We start from the raw sequence: 19618 nt of genomic DNA, 5'->3' as shown, positions 1-19618 counted from the left end.
AGCCTCCCATTCGTCGTTCGTCGGGTCGAATGGAGCGGGGGGAGTGTGCATCGCCATCTTCTCTTCGTTTGAATTTGCCGCGCTGCGGTGTCCTGAATGGCTGCCGGAATTTCTGCCGAATTCCTGGGCTGGATCGAATCCTGAGATTCTGAAGTAGCTTTCTTCATCCTATCTGTCTCTCGATCCCACCCTCGTTGCCAATGTTAGATTCGGGCAACGAGAGAACAGACTGCGGACACGTAGTGACTTATCAGCTCTTTAGTAGTAGTAGTAGTGATCCAGCTTGCTCTGTGGCCGGAGGTTTCCCCTTTTATAGGAATCGGGTACGCCTCTCGACCAATCAGAGCGATACCTGTTTCCCGCCGTAGCGGCGGACCAGAGAGGAGACTTGCTGTGATATATGCTAATATCTAACACTAGTCCTGTGTTGAAATGCTAGTTTGTTTATTATTTTATAGTATTGTATATGTTTTGTGCACTGTTGTGGTCCTCCAGCAGCCAGCAGAGTTGGTAGCAGATTCGGACAGTGAGGAAGTTGGGGAGAAACATGGGCCAGCCCTGGAATCTGAGGAAGGCTCTGATGAGGGCTCTGTGCCAGAGGAAGAGAGGGGGCCAGAGCTGTATGCCAGTTATCAGCTGCCTTCAGAGTGAGACATCAGTGAGGCAGACAAACAGCTGGAGCCTGTTCCCAGTGTGTGCATGTGCAGAGTTGCCAGACGAAGGGAACCGCTAAAGAACAGGGCTCGACTTGGGAGCAAGGCCACAGATTCCCTCCCATAGGGAATAAAAGAGGAGCAAAAAGGGAGTGGAGTTTTCAGGAGACAATTAGTTTGCTTAATTGATCCATGACTCTCCGAGATTCTTTGCCACGTTTTGCAGATAGCAGCCTGGCAGCTCTCCAAGCCAGATAAGATCTGTGACTGTAAATGCTCCGTTTAAAGACTTTGCTAAATGTGAATGAGCAGAATTCACAGTAAATTAATTAAAAGGGTTTTTTGTCGGGACAAGGAGTTTCTTTATGCCCTTGGGAAGCCTAGGTCAGAAAACATACACCAAAGTTTTGCATCACAAACAAAGCTATCAAAACTGGGAAAAAACATTTCTGAATCAATGACAAGGTCATTTTTTTTTAGCATAGAACAAGATGGTTAACCATGCTGAACCTCATTCTCACTCATTCAGTGTAAGGCTTTGGTTTATATATGACCCTACATGTAGCAAAGCACATAATCTGTATCCTCCTTCTTTGCAGTTGTTCTGCCTCAATCCTCGGATATTAAAGGCTGGAACCAAAAAAATCACTAAATCTACAGGACAGAGGTTGCAATAAACTTCTGTTGCACCTTTATATGTGGGGAGCTGTTCTCCTAAATCAGTATCAAACTCAATCCCGTTGCAAGCCATATCAGGAATTTGTTTGCCCTTGGGGACTTGGGTGGACATGGCCTGGTCATTGTGGCTGATTGGGTGGGCGTTAGCCAGGGTGGCACAGGGCAATCCCTTGATGTCTCCAAAACGGCATCATGGGACAACTCTGAGCCTATTGCATGCCAGATTTGGCCCCTGGGCCACAGGTTTGACATGTCTGTCCTAAATAAATTGAAGATACAAAGAAAGAAAAGCTGCTTACGACCACAATTGAGCTCAAAATTTCAGTTGCTAAGTGAGACAGCTGTTAAGTGAATTTGGCCCCATTTTACGATCTTTCTTGCCACAGTTATTAAGTAAATCGCTGCAGTTGTTAACATAGTCACACAGTTGTTAAGTGAATCTGGTTTCCCAATTGACTTTGCTTGTCAGAAGGTCACAAAAGCTTATCCTTTGACCCCGGGACACTGCAACTGTCATGAAAATGAGTTAATTGCCAAGTAACTGAATTTATATGACCATGGGGATTCTGCGACAGTCCTAAGTGCGAAAAACAGTCATAAGTCACATTTTCCATTGCTGTTGTAACTTCGAACAGTCACTAAATGAACTTCTGTAACTTAAGGACTACCTGTAAACAGAGACCCAGTGAATTTAAAGTAACAGCAAAAATTTAATCGTTGCAATGTATATGCGTTCTTTCTCACATGCACACATACACTTACCCATGTCTTCTCAACTAGGCTGCAGATATGAGCTAGAGCAGGGGTGTCAAACTCAAGGCCGGTGGATCAGATGCGTCCCACAATGTGGGACACAGGGCCTTTCTGGAATACTGTAAGAGGCCGGCCCGGTCTACCCAATACAAAGAGGAAACATGCCAGCAGTTTGGGGAGTGGCATCAAGCTGGTCATGCCCACCCAGTTAGACGTACTGACCCAGTCAGCCACGCCTGCATGTCCCCCCCCCCAAGGTCAACCATAGCCCTGATGCGGCCCTCCTCAATGAAATTCAGTTTGACACCCCTGAGCTAGAGGGACAGAAGCCACCAGGTCTGGATCCAATGCCAACTTAAAAAGTGGTCGAGATTCAGGACCATTTTATTTCTCAGAGTCCTTGCTTTTTTGATTCACAAGACTTGCCTTATTGATATCAAGTCTGATAGCTATTGATGTGACTCAGAGAGGGAGGTCCTTGGTCCTCTCTGAGCTTGCTTGTTTTCTTGCAGATGTTTCATTATGCAAACTAGGTAACATCATCAGTGCCAGGCCTGATGATGAGGGGTCACTCTTGAGGGATCTTTTAGGTTTCCTGGTTTTTATCCACGCTGCTTGTGTGCCTGCTTCATCTTAAGGTGTGGTAGCTTCAGCCTAGTCTCACATATGCTCAAGGAAATAAAATTAGCAAAATCCAGTTACATTTGAGTTACAAATAATATGCATTTTGATGTTTCTCTGGGCAATTACTGTACTTCAAACTGTCGTGTGATAAATGCAAAAGAATCTCCTATTCAATGGAAGCTGCTGGATTCTCAATGCATAGAATTTAGAAATGTCAGAATCAGAGTTATAGGGACATTACAATACTTTAAAATGTGCCAAACGCCAACACAAATCAAAAGAATGGTTTTAAAGATTTGTACATTTTTCAAACACTTCGTTTAGAAGTATAGACTTGGAAAGAGTCAACTGGCCAGGTTTTGAAAGTAACAAATCAGGAGGAGGGAAAAAAAGGTTTTTTTGAAAAAAGATTTGCAAATATAACTTGCTCACAGTTAAGAAATGCATATATCATCCCAGCTTGAATCCAGTTGGTATTATTAAGCATATAGCACACATCAAAAAGGGGCGGGGGGGGGGGCTTTCAACTAAATTCAATAGACTTTAATTGGCTATATTGTGTTAATTTCCCTGACCAAGCTGGTAGATGTAGTCTCAGATGGTTGGAAAATTCAATTATTGTGTCATGGGACACAAGTCATCATTTATATTGAAGATGCTAGCTTCATTTAGAAGCCTAGTGTTATATCTCCATGCAGCATTGTGTTTACAGAAGCTGTCATCAAATATTCAGGTAGGGTGGTGATCAATTTACTTTTCTCCCAGCATGACCCCACAATTACCAGGTGAAGCTTGATCTCATAGCGTAAATCCCCCTGCAAGATAGAGAAGGTTTGTAGCATAATATACCTCTGAGATTGAGTCTTAATAGCTAGCTAGTACAGCTGTTCAGGATGATTAAGAACTTATGATGATGATGTTGAAGCCTCAAGTATCCATTTCAGAAATATGAAAGGAACTTGCCAGAGGGGGAGTTCATCTTCATATTGACTTTTGACACAGATGACACTGAGATGTTTGGAGCTTCATCTTGTACAATTTAATGAGATTCCGTTTTTGAGCCAACAGCAGTTTTATTCCTGACCATCTCAGCTTATTTGAGTGAAGTGGTGTGGTGAGCATCTTTTTGCATAAATGTACTGTTGGACTTAAAAGAAACAGTAGTTCCCACCTTTTGAATTCTTCTATGCATCTTTGGAGATCAACTATTTAAAGTCAGACAAAAAAAAAACTTTTCAGGGCAAGATTTTTGAGAAAATAAAATATTTGCAACTATTGTCATTTCCTAACAATCTTACTAGCTAATTTGGAATTAGTTTGGGGAAAGAATCCGACTGCAGATGGGTTTTGCTATATTGTCAAATACAATATACAGGTGAAACTCGAAAAATTAGAATATCAGGCAAAAGTCTATTTATTTCAGTAATGTAACTTAAAAGGTGAAACTAATATATGAGATAGACTCATTACATGCAAAGCAAGATAGTTCAAGCCGTGATGATTATGGCTTACAGCTCATGAAAATCCACAATCTCAGAAAATTAGAATATTGTGAAAAGGTGCAATATTCTAGGCTCAAGTGTCCCACTCTAATCAGCTAATTAAGCCATAACACCTGCAAAGGGTTCCTGAGCCTTTAAATAGTCTCTCAGTCTGGTTCAGTAGGAATCACAATCATGGGAAAGACTGCTGACCTGACAGTTGTGCAGAAAACCATCATTGACGCCCTCCATAAGGAGGGAAAGCCTCAAAAGGTAATTGCAAAAGAAGTTGGATGTTCCCAAAGTGCTGTATCAAAGCACATTAATAGAAAGTTATGTGAAAGGGAAAAGTGTGGAAGAAAAAGGTGCACAAGCAGCAGGGATGACCGCAGCCTGGAGAGGATTGTCAGGAAAAGGCCATTCAAAGTGTTGGGTATTTCACAAGGAGTGGACTGAGGCTGGAGTCAGTGCACCAAGAGCCACCACACACAGATGGATCCTGGACATGGGCTTCAAATGTTGTATTCCTCTTGTCAAGCCGCTCCTGAACAACAAACAGAAGTGTCTTATCCGGGCTAAAGAAAAACAGACCTAGTCTGTTGCTCAGTGGTCCAAAGTCCTCTTTTCTGATGAGAGCAACTTTTGCATCTCATTTGGAAACCAAGGACCCAGAGTATGGAGGAAGAATGGAGAGGCACACACTGCAAGATGCTTGAAGTCCAGTGTGAAGTTTCCACAGTCTGTGTTGATTTGGGGAGTCATGTCATCTGCTGGTGTTGGTCCACTGTACTTCATTAAGTCCAGGGTCAACGCAGCCGTATACCAGGAGATTTTGGAGCACTTTATGCTTCCTTCCGTAGACAAGCTTTATGGGGATGCTACCCACACTGCCAAAAGCACCAAAACCTGGTTCAATCACCGTGGGATTACTGTGCTTGATTGGCCAGCAAACTCGCCTGACCTGAACCCCATAGAAAATCTATGGGGCATTTCCAAGAGAAAGATGAGAGACATGAGACTGAACAATGCAGAAGAGCTGAAGGCCGCTATTGAAGCATCCTGGTCTTCCATAACACCTCAGCAGTGCCACAGGCTGATAGCTTCCATGCCACACCGCATTGAGGCAGTAATTGCTGCAAAAGGGGCCCAAACCAAGTTCTGAGTACATAATGCATGCTTATACTTTTCAGAGATCCAATATTGTTCTATGTACAATCCTTGTTTTATCGATTGCATGTAATATTCTAATTTTCTGAGATTGTGGATTTGTGGTTTTCATGAGCTGTAAGCCATAATCATCACAATTATGACAAATCATGGCTTGAACTATCTTGCTTTGCATGTAATGAGTCTATCTCATATATTAGTTTCACCTTTTAAGTTGCATTCCTGAAATAAATGGACTTTTGCACGATATTCTAATTTACTTCTACTTCTAAACTATTAGCTGCAGATTTCACTTCTACTTGCAGGGATAGATACAGAAAATAGCAATTGTTCTTCTGCACAATGGTGGCTATGCTATGAGTTGCCTCAAAAAATGGTTATTCATCAACTATCTGAACCTCCTGGAGTTGATCGTGAGAAGTTTTGGTGTCATCAGTAAATTGATGCTCAGCTCTATTCCATTGGAGAATAAAGAAGAAGACTTTGATGGAGACAGGGAAGATCTGTTACCAAGGCAACAAACAGATAAGCATTGCAGAAGTCCTGATGAGGAAGGGATCTGAGGGGGGATCAAGGGATTCAACTGAAGCTATATAAGAAGAGGAGAAGCAAATTGAAACATGCAAGATCTTAATACAAGTAGTAGATACACCTAGCATCTGTTTCTGGGTCTGGACTACTTTATATGCTTGACAATGTCTAAACTCAGTGTAAGCAAGTCTGCAAGTGCAATTAAAGAATCTGCATTGAATCTAATTAGGTTCTGGGTTCTGCTTATGACATCAAAGCCCTAAACAACTTGAGATCGAAAAAAGAAGGTAGAGAAGGGAGGTTGAGAACATGGAAGAAGTAAGGTTCTTGCAAAATAAGATGGAGGCACGGGGTGGCAAGAAAGTGACTCAAACTGTATTATATATGTGTGTAAAAATGATGAATAGACAAATGTTTAGCAATTATAAGAATGTGTATTTATGAATGAATTTGAAAGGGAAAAATAAAAAAAAACCTTTTAAAACAACAACTTGATATCAGGATGCTGTCAGACTGCCTTCTCTCTTACACAGCTGATTGGTCATCTTGCATTTATGGATGCAATTTCTCTGTGGCAGCACCTTTGATTGGCGGTGCTCTCTCCCCCATGAGATTTGAGAGACCCTTACCTTCTTCATGTGCCATGGAACTAGACTTTATTGTTATTATTTGATGTTTCCAGAATCAGAGGTATAATGACCATAGAAAAATAGCAAGAACAATTCTGATAGATTGTGTGCACTGTATCTTCCTACTTGTGTACTTTCAGAGTCAGAAGACGGGTTGGTGGGAAATAGCCTTCTAGATCAGATCGATGTTGACTGTTAAAGTCGAATAGGACTAAACTACTTACTAAACTACTGAAATTGCATTCCGCTCATTTGCCAGTGTTAATTTCTGCAAATGTTAGCGCTTTATTCTTGTTCCTTTGATTGTTTTACATGTAGCTTTCCGTTTCTACGTCAGTTCCATAGATGCACTGAATATATCAGGAGAATATTTACAATGTGACCAAAATAAACAATAATCTATTTCAACTAATTCTGTAGGCCCCCACCTGTGCGTGAAGGTGCCCCCAAAGGAACCCAAGTGGTTGTGGTAACCGCTGCTGCCTTGAATCAAACAATTGTCTATTCCATTGTTTCAGGAAATGAAGACGGTAAGTTAACGTGGCCTTGCATCTGGTTTCAGTAAAATATAATTTTAAAGGAGGAGGAGGAGGAGGAGGGAGGAAGTAAAACATCCCAAATGGAAAAAAAGTGAATTTAACATATTCTGTTTCAGATACATAGCACAATTGTAAAGAAGCCGTTTTATCCATTCCTAAAATGTTTATAAAACCTTTTCCTGCATTCCAGGAGTGTTTGCCATTAACAATAGAACAGGAGTTATCTTTATTCAAAAATCTCTGGATTATGAAACTGCAAGAAAATATTTGCTTCGGGTACAAGCTGATTCCTTAATAGTAGTCCGTTCTAATTTGCCAGTGCCATCCAAAAGTAAGTTAATTTTTCCTTCCTTCCTTCCTTCCTTCCTTCCTTCCTTCCTTCCTTCCTTCCCTCCCTCCCTCCCTCCCTCCTTCCTTACTTCTATCATTCCTTCCTTCCCCAAAATTGGATGTTATAGCTGTTGCTCTCTTCCTGATCTCCCATTACTTTGAAAATTAACCTTTTATTTGCTTATATCTTATATCAAGCCTTGAATCAACAAGGTAGGAATAAGATCCACCCTCTTCAAATCACAGGATATCTGTCCTCCTATAATTAATCTGGAATATCATGAGCAAAAGTAATATATTCATTTTAGTTTATAGCTATTATATATATTTTTCATTAAAGATATGAGCAATCCAGAAAATGGAGATATACGTTCAATGTTAAACCAGGAATGAATGTTTCTTAGGATTATTTCCAGAAAAAAAGTCATTATTTAAATGAAAAGCAAGAATTAAACCTTGCAGTTCTTAACAATGTCACAGAAAACTATGGAAAAACACCATAATTTCTGAAAACTGGTTGTTCCAGCAATTTCCACAGGGAAGGGTACCTTTGTCCTGCTTCTTAACAGTTCAATGTTTATGTTTTTATTTATATTTTTTCCTTCCAAAGAATTGAATGGGGGCAGGCTATCTATGTCAGCACCAAGCTTATATGGATTAGTTGTGAATTTCAACAACTAATAAGCAAAGCCAGAAGGATCTGGGATTGAATAGAACTATGGCTTAATAACATATACCAATAGAATTTTCAATTTCTATCAACATTGAAAATCAAAGTTATAGAGCCTTACATTTTTCAATGATCTCTTCAAGACCTCTGAGGCATATCTTCCCAATTGTGGAGCTTTTGGTTTTTTTTTTAAAGGGATTAGTGTTTAATATCTACTGGAGAAAGTCAAAACAGGACAGCAGGTAGACACAGCATTGCTACCCAAGCTCTAACCTCTGTCAATATTTCATACACATACAAAAGGTATGAGGCTTGGATCACAATGTCATGTCCACTGTTGTATCTTTTTGCTTTACAATGACATGTGGCATGTTTTTAGAAAAGACATAAAGCAGTGGTTCTCAACCTGTAGTCTGCAGACAACGGGGGGGGGGGGGGGGCATGCTTGTTGCCCATGATGTTACAGGCAGTCTGTGAAGACTTGAAAAAATGTCATGATTTAAATCTTGAGCTAAGTGTTGGGGATCTGTGGCCATAGTCAATTGTAGTAGTTGTTGACATTCACCAAAGTCTTTAAAGGGGGTTCGTGGTGAAGAAAAGGTTGAAAATCACTGACATAAGGTATTTGGAACTTTTTGGTAATCTTAAATAAACATTCTTAGAATTAAATAATAGTGCAATACCTTCTGAATTATAACCTGAAATGATTAGAATGTGTGTGACACTCTGATTTATGAAGATCTACTTGCTTCAATCCAATTACCAAACTCAATGAGCTAAAGAAATAGAACAAGGAATGTTATTTTATAGATTATTCTAATTTTGCACAAAGATAGAAAGACTGTGTAAATATATTTTTCTTTTTAATTTACCTTCTCTACAGAAAAGAAACCATTTTTGGTTCTTTTCCTTTTGGCTATATAACTTTTAGACCAAACTAATTTGCAAATTTCTATTTACCTTCCAGTTATAGCAGAAGTGAAATGTAATAAAAACTTGGGTTTGTTCTTATATATTCATTACAGAAGAATTGGATTGTCTCCATTATTGACTGTTGCCCATTATAAACACATTATGCAGTTAATGGGAAATACTTTTTAATGGGCAAGGCCTTGATTTCAGTGTGACATTGTTTGTATGCCAGAGGTCTTAGGTCCAATATATGAAACCCTGGAGAATAGTAATTGTAAGTTCCTATTGAATTACTAGATAGATCATTCATGTAATTTTGTGTAAAGGAGGTTATACTGTTACAATTTTCTACTATAAAATATGCAATTAGGATAAAGACTAAAATTCAAAGAAATAATGAGACAGAGGATGTATTGTAAACAATTATTTGCATTAATCCAGTGTCCCATCTGACTTTAAATCATAATAATCATGAACCAAAAGATTACACAATACATCTTGCAGGAAGATCAAACACTTGGCTAAATACAATGAACTTCAGAGCAATTAAGATAAATTTTTTTTTTACAAGGACAACAAAAACATCTTGCATTTCATTTTATGCTTTTGTTTCAGGATGTATCCTTGTAATTTTTTAGCTCCTAAATGATATGCTACAAATGATATCTAAGATAAAGTGATTGAATGAAATTATTTTCAAAAAAATAACATTAGCAAATAATACTTTCCATCCCTGTAGAATCTGCTAGTTCTTCTAGAGGAAATAAGTGTATACAGTATTTGTATTCTACATTATTTCAGTGAGTATCTACTTATATGTTAAGTTTCTTGCCTTCTACTATAGAAGATAAAAAAATTCACATAATTAATATACCAGGAGATGGGGCATTTTAGAAAGTGGGAAACTTGAAAAAATCTTTATTTGCTAAAACAGCATTAAATAATATAAAACAGTATTCTGAAGCTTCTTTTTGTCTTTATTAGCCAATTTTATACGTTGACTTTTTAATATACTTTATATGCATGCCCTTTCTGCTAGTCTTAGTCCTTGAACAATTGACAGGGGAAATCTTTCAACATTACATTTCTTTCAATTCTTTGATATAATTTTATCTGTAACGTAATATTCCTTCATGTTTTCCATGGGTTTTTGAATTGCGAACAGCAACCATCAGTTATGCAAAAGTCTAGGACAATCTAACTCAATTAGTTTTATTTATATTAGAAAAATGGAAACATTGCATTTTCTTCCACCTTCACAAGACCTTCACAATATTGAAAGTATACTTTAGAGCAGTGTTTCAGCCAGAAACACTGCTTTAGAGTTATACACATTCTAAATGTATTCAAACCTTACCTTCCTTGTGCGTCCATATTCCTCAACTTTTATTTAGAATAGAACTCCATTTTTCTCTTTTACAACTTTCATGGTTTGTAACGATACAAAACTGCTGGCATAGGTTGGTCTTGACACTCTAAATTAAAATGAAATGTGTACAAGTGTACACATTTGTACAAGTTAATTCTCAGTTTAATACAGAAGATAAAACCTTTTCACCTCTGTTGGTGAAACTCTTGTTCTGTTTCTGACTCTGTTAGTCAGACTATTGTACAATTCGCAAGAAAAAAAAGCATATTTTATTGCAGGTATTTTCTGAATCCTCAGGAAATCTAAGCTGTCATTCTTCAGCCAGTCAGTTCTCCTGCTTTCCTGGCATATCCCCAAATGTATGGAGATGGTAGGGGAAAATCAATACTGAAGCTGACTTGAAAACTTGTGAATCCTTCCTAGACTTCTAATTGTCTGCAAAGAACGTTTATAAGTGTGGTAGAATCTTCACTGTCAATAGAGACTCTGGGAAATATAGGCAAGCTATCAGTAGGCTGCACCATCTGAAATACTCACCAAGGAATCTAAATGTGTGTATCCATATACCTTAATTGCACAGTGGGGGGAAAAAACTATCCACTTATAAATAATAATATGCTTAATCTTTTCCCCCTTGAAATACAGCATGCATGGCCTGTGTCAGCTACTCTAGTGACCTGCTTAGAGTGATATTTGAATGAAATTAATCATTTCCAAGGAACCAGCTCACTGACTGTTGCAGTGCAGGTAGTTCTCAACTTATAACCATTCATTTTGTGACCGTTTGAAGTTACAACGGCACTGAAAAGAAAATGAGACTTATGATCATTTTTTGACACATTCTCAGGGTCACGAGATTCAACCACTTGGCAATTGATTCATGTTTACGATGGCTGCAGTGTCCTAGGATCATGTAATCATCTTTTGCTGCCTTCTGATAGGCAGAATCAATGGGGAAGCCAGATTCGCTCTACAACCATGTTACTAACTTAACAAGTGTAGTGATTCACTTCACAACTGTGGCAAAAAAGGCCATAAAATGGGGGAAATAACTCACTTAACAACTGTCTCACTTGACCACAGAAATGTTGGGGGTCAATCGTGATGGTAAGGCGAGGACTATCTGTAGAGGCTATGCCAGAGGGAACCATCACTGTGGCCATGTTCCTTTCTTATCAGAGATATCAAAGCATCTTAGTGATGAATATGATCTGACATTTTGAGAAGCTGTCATGGAATAGCTGAAATTTTATCCATAGCTAACCATGTAATAACAATTTATTGAAAAATGGGATTGTTCCCCATCACCTTCATGAACTTATCAGGATACTCTCTAATTTACCTTTGATAGGAAGGGGGGCAGAGGGGACAAATAGATAGTCTACAACTATCTCTGTTTTTGTATGTATTTAGATAGATAGAGTAATGTTAAGTAATTAGGCTCCACGTTAGAAGAGCAAGTATACAGAGAAGCGTAATGAGAGTGATATGGAATAACATGCACAAACCAGCATACAGAGACACTGAATAGTGTAAAAATATAGTAATTTACTATGTAGAAATATAGAGGTATTCAGAGTCCAGTTAACAGTCCAAGTCATACACGGTTCAGTCAGTCAGTTATCAATATTCTCAGTTTAACACACAAAGTAGCTAACAGTAGCAAGACTCAGTAACTCACGAGCAGTATCAAACAGTATCCACGATCAGCATCTAACAAAAGAGAGAGAGATCTAACAGCCATTCTAGCTCCCTCTTATGGCTGCTTGAGGTAACAAGCCAATTACATTTCTTTAACATTTAAAGTAACAGTAAAGTAATCATAGCTTATATACATTGCCAAGCCAAGCCTAGGGTTACGTCCCTAACAAGTAACAAAGTTGGAAGGGACCTTGTAAGTCATCTAGTCCAACTCCCCTCCCAAGTAGGAGACCCTATGCCATCCCCAACAAATGGCATCCAATTTTCTCTTGAAAGCCTCCAGTGATGAAACTCCCACAACCTCTGAGGGCAAACTGTTCTATTGGTTGATTGCTCTCATTGTTAGAAAATTTTTCCTTATTTCTAGATTGAATCTCTCCTTGATCAGTTTCCATCCATTATTTCTTGTCTGGCCTTCATGTACTTTGGAAAATAGCTTGACTCCTTCCTCTCTGTGGCAATCCCTCAAATATTAGAACACTATCATGTCTCTCCTGATCCTTCTCTTCACTAGCCTTGCCCAGTTCTAGATACATACTTGGAAATAAGGAAATTGATAGGAACCAAAGAAGGTGTCCTTGCACCATAATTGGGATGGGTTCTATATAAAAGTATGTTCTTGTAAACCAGGTCTCAGCTGATGTACTGATAATTAACAAAGGCAAGAAAATAACATAATACTTTATACTTTTTCTGTATGGTGCCAGAGCTTTCATAAAAGCGCATTTTCCTTTTGGCGTACAATGTTCATGCTCTATTCATGCTGGCCCTTTCTGATCTGTGAACAAAGTGATATTTTGGGGATCAAAGCTCCTTTCCTGGGATTGCTAATAAGAACATCTATACAAAAATAGTTGTTTTTCTTCTTCCTGGCTTCGAAGCTTTTCGGCCAATTTGTAAAAAATTCAAAACACACTTCTGCCTTGAAGCTAAAGAAAGAAAGCATCATGTGAAATGGCAGGAAGATCACAGGAGAGGCCAGATGTGCTTAGCAAACCAGGCCAATTGTTGGTGACATTCTGACTCTATGTTGTGGAGTAATATACAATACTATGTATACTTTGTTTTGTGTTGTCTAAAATGGGCGCTGTTGCTTTGAATTGTTTGAACCTATTTCATTCAGTAAAATGTAGTAGGGCCCCTTCTTTTAACAAATGCTTTAAAAGTTGGGTGACAGTTGCATTGTGTCTGTGATGAGCTGTCTCTCATTTTATTCTGTCTCACCTGTTCAACAAATTCACATTGCAAGCTGAACAACGTAGGCGGTTTATTGCGATATGAGGCATGTCATTCATTCATTCTGCAAACTGTCAAAACGTATGTGGCACAAGAGAGTTTTTAAGAAATATAGCTAGTCCTCAGCTTACGGCTCCGATTGAGCCCAAAATTTCTTTTACAAAGTGAAACGGTTATTAAGTGAATTTTGCCCCCTTTTATGACCTTTCTCGTCACAGTGGTTAAGCAAATCACTGCATTTGTTAAGTTAGTAACACACTTGTTAGTCTTGTCCACTAAATTGTGGACAAGATCTTCTGACAAATTTAGACACAGTTATTTATAATTTTGAGATGCTAACAGAAAGAAGATTCTTTAAAACTGACTGTTGCCCAAACATTGTAAGCTCTTTAAAAATATTAGACATGAATCATGAATATCATTTTTAAACAGAAGAATTCAGAATTTTATTGCACTTGAAAAATCTATGATGATCTTTCTTTTAAATCTGGTTTCTTATAATTTTCCATGATTTAATGGAACATATACATTGTTTATGTATCTAAAGAACTGACACTTGTTCAGGGAAGAAATATTGTACACTTATGCAGGGCGATTCACTTAAATGCGTGCGTACAAAAGACTCCAAAGCCTTGAAAACATGAAACTGATTGTTGATAATCCACAATAATGTTCTTTTACATTGTATTTTCTGCTATTAATTAGTGTGAAAAGTCTGTTTTAAAAACAAGCCTCAGATTTCAAAAAAAAAATAATGGCTTTTTGGTGAAGAAGTGTATGTATGAAGTGTGAACCAATATATACAAATCTACTGGCAGAAAAACAAGCAATGGGCACACCCTTGTACAGTACTGTAATCAATATGACAGATGGTATCCAGTGTTATGTCTCTCTTTTTGATTTAATGCACTTGAGGCAGTTGGCATTCTGAACCAATGCTTGAGCAGGGTAATGGACTAAATAATCCGAGACTCACACCAGACAAGAGAAAAATATTGTTTGTGAGTGGCATATCTGTCCATTTGATGGTCCCTGCCAGTCCTAGAAGGGCATGCAATTGTCCCAAAGAGTCCCAAAAGTTCTTTTTCAAAAGGCAACTGGATTTCCTTTGTTTGTGTTTTTCTCCTGGAAGACATTTCGCTTCACATCCATGAAGCCTCCTCAGTTCTGACTGGATGCTGGAGAATGGAAGGATTTATATTCCTTGCAGTCATCTGGTTATTAGCATTTTGAAAGTAATGAAGCTAATGACTCACCTTCAGAGTGCGACCAGATGATTGCAGTCCAGTTGCCTTTGAAAAAGTACCTTTGGGACAACCATGACCTGGATGACTGAGAATCTCCATAACATTTTTTCCCCAGAGAGCAAGTTCTATTACCAATGAGGTAGACCAGACCAGGAAATCAACTCTACAGGAAGACCAGAAATGGATGTTCTTGAGATGGGTCCAGTCCTCCTCCTCCTCCTCCTCCTCCTCCTCCTCCTCCTCCTCCTCCTCCTCCTCCTCCTCCTCCTCCTCCTCCTCCTCCTCCTCCTCCTCCTCCCCCCTCCTTCTTGTTATTGTTGTTATTGTTGTTATTGTTATTGTTATTATTGTTATTGTTATTATTGTTATTGTTATTCACTAATAATTTCTAAATTTTGTAAACCTGCTTATTCTTTCTACCAAAGTTAATCAGGAAAACCCTGTCTAAGGCTGTTTCAGCCTCCTTTGCCTAAAGAAGAACTTCTTGCATATTTCTGTCAAGTTCAACTTTTTTAATTTCAGCAAGTAGATCCATCACTATGTCAACCCTTAGAATAGAATAGAATAGAATAGAATAGGAATAAGAATAGAATAGAATAGAATAGAAATAATAGGAATAAGAATAGAAATAATAGGAATAAGAACAGAATAGAATAGAAATAATAGGAATGGAATAGAATAGAATAGAATAGAATAGAATAGAATAGAATAGAATAGAATAGAATAGAATAGAATAACAGAGTTGGAAGGGACCTTGGAGGTCTTCTAGTCCAACCGCTTGCTTAGGCAGGAAACCCTACACCACTTCAGACAAATGGTTATCCGACATCTTCTTAAAAACTTCCAATGTTGGAGGATTCACAACTTCTGGAGGCAAGTTGTTCCACTGATTAATTGTTTTAACTGTCAGGAAATTTCTCTTTGGTTCTAAGTTGCTTCTCTCCTTGATTTGTTTGAGGTACACCAGAATAGGAAACTCAAGTTATGAATACTAATCCTGCTTTTATTAAACGGTTACAGTAACTGAATCTTGCAAACATGAAAGCGTCTCATATTTCTGCTTTGGACATAGATTTTTTTTTAATCTGACCATTGTCTTGGTTGGGGTTCTTCCTCCTGTTTCCTCAAGGTTATTTTCACAGTCCATTGCACAGTGTCACTAGAGACCTAGTTGGCCTTGCTGGTACAGAGTGTCTTTCATTAACTTCAGTTCATTTATCAACTGTACCTTTTCCTGGACAGAGGCAGCCTCACAACCATTTTTCACACTCCAGTAACTTCCCCACTGGATTATTGCAATGGATTGCTTGTATGGCTGCCTTGGAATAGCGGAATCTTCACTTGCTTCAAAATAAAGCTTACTGGGATCAGCTCATATAATACTATAGCAATAGTCACAGCACTTAGGCTTATATACTGCCCCCTTAGTGGTTTACAGCACTCTCTGAGTGGTTTTCAATGGCTGCATATCTGGGTCCTCATTTTACTGACCTTGGAAGGACTGAAGACTGACTCAACCTTAAGGCTGTGGGCAGAGTTTGCTTGCAATACTGCATTCTAACCACTGCACCATCAGGACTTCTTATATTGTGCTGATAAATTTCCATCCAGTCTAGCTGCTGGTCTATTGGCTTCAGAGCAGATTACTTAAAGGAGCATCTTCTCCTGTATGCTCCTACCTGGACCTTAAGATCTTAAAATGAGATCCTTCCCAAGGTCTTTCCACCAAAATAAATGAGGTGGTTCCACCAAAGTAAATGAGCAAGAGAGGGAAAGATTTACTGTAGTGACATCCTTTTCCCCAAAAAAATACTCCCTAATGAGGTCTGATCTACTGCAGAGGTGGTATTCAGCAGGTTCTGACCAATTCTGGAGAACCGGTAGCAGACTGGCCCTGCCCCCAAGTTTGCTCTGCCTCCTGAGTCCCAGCTGATTGGGACAAAATGGGGATTTTGCAATAACCTTCCCCTGGAGTGATGTGGGAATGCAGATTTTACAGTATCCTTCCCCTGTCACGCCCACCAAGCCAAGCCATGCCCACTGAGCCACGAACCGGAAATAAACAATTGTTAAACCCACCACTAACTGGTACCCATATGTTAGTACTAGATGAAGATCTAGATCAGTGATGGCGAACCTATGGCACGCATGCCACAGGTGGCACACGGAGCCATTTGTCAGGGCACGCAAGGCGCTGCCCTGTCAGCTGGCCAGCGCGCATGCGCGCACTGGCCAGCTGAGTTCACCATTTTTAAAAGCCATTTTCACCCTCCCCAGGCTCCAGAGGCTTTATAGGAGTCTGGGGAGGGTTAAAAGAGCCCCCTACCGCCCCCAGAGGCCCTCCGGAGGCTTCAGGGACCATCCGGAGGCTTCCCTGAAGCCTTCGGAACGCCTAAAACGACCCTCCGAGCAAACTGGAAGTGACTTTAAAAATGCTTAAAACGACCCCCCGAGCAAACCAGAAGTGACTTCCAGTTTGCTTGGATGGTCGTTTTAAGTGTTCCAAAGGCTTCAGGGACCGTCCGGAGGCTTCCCTGACGCCTTCAGAGCGCTCAAAACGACTCTCCGAGCAAACCGGAAGTGACTTCCGGTTTGCTTGGAGGGTCGTTTTAAGCATTCCGAAGGCTTCAGGGAAGCCTCCAGACGATCCCTGAAGCCTCCAGAGGGCCTCCGGGGGGGCGGGGGAGGCTCTTTTCGCCCTCCCCAGGCTCCTATAAAGCCTCTGGAGCCTGGGGACGGCGAAAAAAGCATGGGGGGTCACGCCTGTTGTGCACGCATGTGCACTGGGGGGCCGTGCATTGCATTATGTGTGCGGCACACCCGCACACGACTCCCCTGCGCTCCCCCCACTTGTGGCACGCGAGCCAAAAAAGATTCGCCATCGTTGATCTAGATGAAGATCTCCCAGGCTTTTAAATAATATTTAAATGCATTCTAATCCTATATTAGTTCATATTGCTTTAGGTTTGGGCAACAGCCTTGTTCCTGGCTAGTTTTGGATTTGATTTGATCTGATTACATATGTTTAACTAGAATTATATTTCTTCTTTAGAAAGTTTTGGCTTAGGGTTAGGGTTACTGGACAAAAATTAATTAAAATAAAATAAAGTAAATAGTCTCAAATGTTTGAAAAGTCAAGGGGGAGGTCACAAGGGACCTAAAGGGAGGGAGATAAAATAAATTTTAAAAAGAGGAGATTATGAGACTATTATAAGAGGTCAAGAGGTCAATGTAATATCCAAAACTATATTTGTTAGGCAATTTTTAAAGGCAACCAACATGTACCAAAGCAAGGTCAAACCACATGTAGCATTGTGACATTTTTTTTTAAGTTGGGAAATCCGCTCATGTTTAAATTTCATAGCTTTAAAAAATCCTTCCTCAGTTTCACTGCAACATAATGTGATAATTATAGTGTGCCTAGCTTGAATTTTAGGAGGGGAGAATATATGCATGTATAATGCATGTGCTAAAAGCATGGTGCAAAACGAAGATTATTATCATTAATAGTACATTGCTTGAATACAAAACACTTCAAAATGAACCATATATTTTTCTGTTGAGCTCTATAGAAAATCTCTCAAGACTGTAGAATCCTAGAGTTGGAGGGACCTTAGAGATCATCAGTGCAACCTTCTGCACACCGCATGCAGGATTCACTACATCCCACCCATAAGATGATTCTCCAGCCTCTGTTTGAAAATATCGAGTGAAGGGGAAGAAACCACTCAATAAGTAAACTGTTTCACTGATTGACATGTTTTTCCTAATGTCTGATCTATATCTTTGAAGTTTAAATCCATTAGTTCTAATTTCACTATCTGTAACAAAGGAGAATAAATCTGAATCACACACAATGTGACAATGTTTTCGGAAAATTGAACACAGCTCTCATGTTGCCCCTCATCCTTCTCTACTGCATACAAAACCTATTTAAATTTAACTGTTTCTAGAACTTGGTTTCTAGTTCTTTCATCATCTTTCTAACCTTTTTCTGGGCTTATCAATGTTTTGTTTTAAACTGAGGCGTGCAGAATTGAATGCAAAACTCAAGCAAGGCCTGACTGATAAAAAGCATGATAATTATTTTCTGTGGTCCAGACTCTCTGCATTTTTGATGCTTTTCATCCTCCTATTCAGCTTTTCCTGTAGACCCATAATAAACTCACATAAGTGTGTCAATTTTATTTCTCTTTCCATTTGCTTCTGCTCAGATACTCAAGAGGACTGCTGTGTTAAGAATTATAGATTTACATCTTAACATCCCAAGAAGAAAGCAAGACTTTTGCAAGTATTTTAAGTTTTAATTGGGGGAAGAAAAAAAAATCTCTTTAAAAAGAACGCTACTGCTGAGTTCGAGAGGCGTGGGCTTAGAACAAAGGATTCAAAATGGCGTTGATTTATAGCTGAAAACCTACAGAAAACGAAAGCTAATTACCTGCTGATAGCCGGGGCAGTAAAGGCGGAACGGCTGAAACAACCCTAACTATTAACAATCTTTAAGCCAGTTTACATAACCTGAACTACTTAAATGTCAAAGTTTTAATTTCGAGCAACTTAGAAAGAAACATTTGCAAGTATTAATTTACAGCTGAATACCTAAGGAAAACGAAAGTTAATTGAATGGTGACAGCTAGAGGCGGCTGTAAGAATTATTAATTATGGCAAAGGAACAAAAAGCCTCATCGGGTGCTACAATAAATTATCAGGATTTCAAGGACTTTATAAGGGAAGAAAATGCTTTTTTACGCAAAGAAATTAAGGAGGTTAAAGAAATGGTTCAGGATACCATTAAAAAACATGATCAACTTGATAAAAAATTACACACTTTAGCCACAGGTCTGTCAGAAGTTGTTCTTAAGGTGGACAGCAAAGTTGATCATCTGGCTTTGGATTTGGAAACTAAAACGAAGGAAACAGATTTGAAATTTGTTGAAATGGAGGGGAATATGCAGAGGATGGATAAGGAGATTATCATGATGCAATTCAGATCTATGGAGTACGCTGTTAGACTGAGGGGTATCAGAGAAAACCCTAGAGAGGACTTAAGAAAAGTTTGTGCTGATGCTCTGGCCACGTTATTGAAGATCCAGGATTC

General features: G+C 39.1%; 1 protein-coding gene across 6 annotated transcripts in view; it reads left to right on the top strand.

The window, feature by feature from the left end:
* Positions 1-19618, top strand: part of PCDH15 (protocadherin related 15) — a gene marked incomplete at its 3' end in the record, with an annotated part of 825229 nt that overhangs the window by 713303 nt on the left and 92308 nt on the right. For all 6 annotated transcript variants that reach the window (XM_081954012.1, XM_081954014.1, XM_081954013.1 and 3 more), the window contains 2 exons: positions 6937-7046; positions 7246-7386. In XM_081954012.1, coding sequence (XP_081810138.1) covers positions 6937-7046; positions 7246-7386 — 251 coding nt within the window. The remainder of the gene's footprint in view (positions 1-6936; positions 7047-7245; positions 7387-19618) is intronic.

The sequence above is a fragment of the Natrix helvetica genome (genome assembly GCF_964273705.1).
Source record: "Natrix helvetica genome assembly, chromosome: 5".
NCBI lineage: Eukaryota > Metazoa > Chordata > Lepidosauria > Squamata > Natricidae > Natrix > Natrix helvetica.
Note: the sequence above shows the minus strand (reverse complement) of the source record. Positions and strands in the feature narration are given on the sequence as shown.